We start from the raw sequence: 5,331 nt of genomic DNA, 5'->3' as shown, positions 1-5,331 counted from the left end.
TTCCCCTTCCTGGTGATAGCTACAAAACACTAACATAGAAATTTTGCTATCTTCCTAGAGAACTGGCTGCCCAAGCCATACGGCTCCCAGCAAAGAACAATGCTATGATTCCAAAGCCACAAAAACAAAGCACAGCTTAAACAAAAAAGAGCAGGGAACTTGGGAGTGAAGATCTGGAGTTCAGACCTCAGCTCTGCCAATTATTAGCTCTAGAAATTCGGACAACTCACTTTATTTCTCTGAACGTCAGTGCCCCTCATCTTAATTTGAGTCATTTAGGAATCCACAGATACTGACTGGCCCACAGCATGTACTCAGGGAATTTTTTTTTTAAAAAATATATTTTATTGATTTTTTTACAGAGAGGAAGGGAGATAGAGAGTCAGAAACATCAATGAGAGAGAAACATCAATCAGCTGCTTCCTGCACACTCCCCACTGGGGATGTGCCCGCAACCAAGGTACATGCCCCTGACCGGAATCAAACCTGGGACCCTTGAGTCCGCAGGCCGACACCCTATCCACTAAGCCAAACCGGTTAGGGCCATACAGCACTCTTACAGCATATAATTTTGTCCCAACTCATCATGAGACAAAGCAAAGCAAGATTCACAACTAAAATATTGCAATATTAAAGTAAATGTGATTCAAAAATTATAGGTCTGCTAGAGAAAAAAAGAACAGGTAATATTTTTAGAGAGTCATTCAGAATACTTATCCAATTTATAAATTTCAAAGATAGATTCTAAAGAATCAAAGCACCCCAGCTGTGTGTACCACCAACAGATGGTGTTACCATTGAGTGGTGTCACCTGTCCTTAGTTTACAGTGGCTATGGGCTTCATTCTGAGTTGTTTCAGGAATATTATTAATCTCATCCTGACAAGAACAAAAGCAACTGAAAGGAGTAATAAAGAGACCTATGATTTCCATTAAAATGAAAGTAGAGACTCCCCCTCCCCCACCCCTACCCCTCTGCAAATTGAACATGAAGAGATGATGACAAATGTTATTACAGGTTGAGCAGCTGTACACTGGAAATGATTCTAAAGGAAAGGAATGAATCATGCAACATGTGCAAAATGCTGTGCCTGTGTAGTCAGCTAAAAGCAAACTGCAAAAACGGAAAGAATATAGTAGATGAAATGTAAAACCTTTTCAGTGTGTCAGTTTCAATGTCAGATGCTAGTAAGCCTAATGAAGACGGCTGATCAAACTTTCATTGACGGTTCCAGAGAGTGCATTTGGAGATGCACAATGTCAAATAAGAAGTAAGGCCCCAAATATAAATATATTCCCAAAAACATCTGTAGGGGTAAAAAGAAATAGGGGGTTAGCTTACCTACTTCAACCAACTTTCTCTGTAGATAAAACTGACCTGAATTTGCAACAGGAGGCTGAAAGAAGGTATAGAAAAAAGAATCTCCCTTCATTCTAAACATCCAAAGATATTTCTGTTTAGCAGAAACACTACAGAGACTCCAAGCCCAAATCCTTTATAATGGCATTGGCCATGCACATGCACTTACAGACCTGAATCCTGTCTGGAAAGAGACAGCTTCTCCTCTTTAAATAAGTACATAAGTGGTGTACTGAAGCTCAGTGGCTAAGCAAGAAGAGTGTATGGAAACCAAGAATAAGGTAGTTTGGGCTGTTTTATTAATATATTCTTCTAGCTCAAGCATGTCAAACTCAAAGGCTAACGCGGGCCAAATAAAAAAGGTTTAAGTTTATGTGGGCCACAAAAAAACAAAAGCTTCAATTTTCTTAGAAACATAGGTTTATTTCGATAGAGACATGCTGAATACCAAGGGCTGAAATAAATGAGTAATCGTTAACATAAAATTATAGAACATTTAAATAAAAAATTAATATTTTTTCTTGATCATTAACTTACCAGACACTGAATAACTGCACAAATTAGTAAGTGTAACGCAAACAAACCTATTTTTCTTGTTCTCCAAAAGTGAAATATTTCCTGTTGCGCACACCAAACAAGTCAGTCCAAGACTAATAACGTGGCAATCGGCTGCTAAAATATTTGCTGCTAGTATTAGTGGAGAGAAACAGTGAGCCTGCTCGTAAGGCGTGTAAGGGAAATGAATATGAATGTAACACGATTATAGTAATCAGTCATTAGAAAATGCGTGTAAGGGAAATGAATATGAATGTAACACGATTATAGTAATCAGTCATTAGAAAATGTTGTAGTTCATTATTAATAATTATGTATAACAGAATATTGTAAAAATTAAGTTATGAAATTTTTATTAAAACATTTCTTACATACCGTTATATTGGCTGGGATGCAAAAAAATATTCTTTGTGGGCCGCATGTGGTCCATGGGCCACGAGTTTGACATGCTTGTTCTAGCCATTGAGGCATCTCTTCTTTACATCATTTATTACGTTGCTAGATGTATTAAACTCCAAGTTGCTATGGGTTGCTGATAGCTCTCTGGTTTGTGAGGGAAGTGGTGGTGGAGCAAGGTGTATGATGAAGACCTAGATATTAAAACATTTGATATTTTCCTTATTTCCAAACTCTCAGCTATATTCTTTGCCTTCTTCAGAGCAATCAGTACCTATCTGATTTTGATCAAGCCACATTGACATGTTTGCTTCAAATACAACTGCTATCAGACCCTTTTTATCCCTTCCTACTTCAACAATATCATCAACAAAAGTCACAAACAGGTCCCAAGATGACTGCAGAGTAGCTGAAAGTGACACACACCTCTTCCAGGTGACAAACCGGATTTACAGCTAAAATTTAATGACATTTAAAAAATATATTTTTATTGATTTCAGAGAGGAAGGGAGAAGTAGAGAGATAGAAACATCAATGATTAGAGAGAATCATTGATCGGCTGCCTCCTGAACAATCGGCATCAATCCCACAACCCGGGCATATGCCCCTACCGGAATCAAAACATGACCTCCTGTTTCATAGGTAGATGATCAAGCACTGAGCCACTGCAGCTGGGCCAGCTAAAATTCAGAGCAGTCAATCTCAATAAACAACAAAGGACACCTGAACAGGAGTATTATCTGCACAGACTGAAAAAAGAAGCTACACGGAGACTGGTAATAAGGGTGTAGATGCAGAGGGGGCTGGTAACTACAACCAGGGGCAGCGGCTAAGAAGCCGGAGAAATACTGTGGCTGCAAAAGTACGTACAGAGGAAAGTGGGGTCTCAAACCCATGCCAGGACCCCAAAACCAGAGCACCAGAGCTGGGAAGAAGAAACTGCATAGCATCTGGCAGCAAAAATAAGCAGATACTATGTCTGCTGGAAAGTGAAGGGAGTCTGCTAGAATCCCAGGTGCTCTCCTTAGGGCCAATGCATTGGGGCTCGCTCTTGGCCACTCACCCAGGGCTCTGGTGGAGGGAAGGAGATTCAGGGCATACAGAAGCCATAGGGAGAAAATCTGGGTGGCATAGTGCTAGAGATCAGGAAGATAGGCTACTGAGGTCCCAGTCTGAGCCAACATTCCACACCACCCTCGGGCACCATGTTTGAAAGTTGAGCACTTCTATTCTTACAGCACCAGCTGAAGAAAGTGCACTAACCCCAGCCTCCAAACACTGCTGACACCACCCTGTCAAGCTCAAGTCTGGCATAAAGGACTGTAAGCTACACCCAACAGGGACCTGAGGTGCACTCTTTCTCTGGAGAAACTATAGGCAAACTCTCAGATGATCATTGAACTGAGTGACTTGGGAACAAGGGCCAATCTTTCTCTCTCCCACAGGTTAGGCAGGCACCATCCAAATGGAAGACTCCTTTGTCAGGGTCTCTGGCAGTGTGCTACAGGGCTAGGAGGCGAGAAGCTCTCTATGCAACTCTCAAGGGCAGTGCAACCCTTAATGGGGGGCTGTGTTGATCTGTTCCTCCAAACTTTGCCAGCACCATGCTGCTGGTGCAGCACAACTCAGAACTGGAAGAACTGACACAAGCCCTTCTGCTGGTGCAACCTCACAGGGGAAAGGGACACAACTCAGAATTGGAACATTTGGCACAACCCCTTCAGAGCCTTCCATTAGGGTCTCTGGTGGAGTGCTGCTGAGCTAGGAGAAGGCTAGCAGGCAGTTCCACTCCCAAGGGCCCATGAGGGGAAGAGGGTGTAACTCAGAACTGTGACATTTGACTGGAGCCCTGCGGAGTTCTCTGTCAAGGTCTCTGGCAGTACGCTGCAGAGATACAAGGAGGCAAGCAGCTCTCTACGCTCCCAAGGGCTGGTGCCACCTCAAGTGAACTGCTGCCCTGATTTATTCCTCCAAGTCCTGCTGGAGGAAGGTAGCAGGGAAACCCAACTGGCCCCACCCTGCTAGGCTCAGTTTTGAGGGGAGAAGAGACATTTCATCTCAAAGCAACAGAATATACATTCATCTCAAAAGCACATGGAACATTATCAAAGATAGACGACAGGTTAGGACACAAAATAAGTCTTAACAAATTCAAGAAGATTGAAGACATATCAAGCATAGTCTCAGATGACAATTTCTAAAACTAGAAATAAACCAAAATTTAAAAAAAAAACCTCAAAAACATTCAAACACATGGAGGCTAAATAATAAGTTATTAAACAATGAAGGGGTTACCAATGAGATCAAGGAAGAAATCAATAATTATATGGAAACAAATAAAAATGAACAAACAAAACCCCCAAATATACGGGACATAGCAAAAGCAGTCCTGAGAGGGAAGTTTATAGCATTAAAGGTATACCTCAAACACACACGCACACACACACAAAATTATTAATAAACGATCTAACCTTACAACTTAAAGAATTAGAAAGAGAACAGCAAGAAAAGCCCAGAGTAAGTAGAAGGAAGGAAATAATAAAGATCAGAGCAGAAATAAATGAGAGTAGAGTTGATAAAGATAGAATTAGTGCCAATAAGTACATCAGGAAACGAAATATGAAAGGTTGTTATAAAAACATCCAGTGACCTAAACATTGATATCTCTAAAACTGTGTCAGTCATGACAGACGGGGCACCAAATATGGTGTGAAAAAATGTGGGATTCCTTAAATTGTTTATGGAAGCTATTAGACATCCACTTGTACCTTTTCATTGCATTATCCATCAGGAGGTGTTGTGTGCCAAATCAGGATTCTCAGAATTGAAAGATTTAATGTCAGTTGTAGCAAAAATTGTGAATTTTATAGCTTCTTGACCCCATCACATGCGAGAATTTTCTGCATTTTTACAGGAAGCTGATTCAACCTACAGTGGACTATTGATATTCAATAATGTGAGATGGCTGAGTCGAGGTAAAGTACTTGAGCAATTTGTGGAGTGCTTTTTAAAACTAGAGGA

General features: G+C 40.9%; 1 protein-coding gene across 1 annotated transcript in view; it reads right to left on the bottom strand.

Moving 5' to 3' along the window:
- LOC102762417 (armadillo repeat-containing protein 4-like) overlaps positions 1 to 5,331 on the bottom strand; it is a gene marked incomplete at its 3' end in the record, with an annotated part of 121,372 nt that overhangs the window by 108,003 nt on the left and 8,038 nt on the right. Inside the window, 1 exon segment of the mRNA XM_015559050.1 lies at positions 187 to 191. Coding sequence (XP_015414536.1) covers positions 187 to 191 — 5 coding nt within the window.

Source organism: Myotis davidii, unplaced genomic scaffold (genome assembly GCF_000327345.1).
Source record: "Myotis davidii unplaced genomic scaffold, ASM32734v1 scaffold494, whole genome shotgun sequence".
Classification (NCBI taxonomy): Eukaryota; Metazoa; Chordata; class Mammalia; order Chiroptera; family Vespertilionidae; genus Myotis; species Myotis davidii.
The sequence above is the reverse complement of the archived record's forward strand: the minus strand, read 5'-3'. Positions and strand labels throughout refer to the sequence as shown.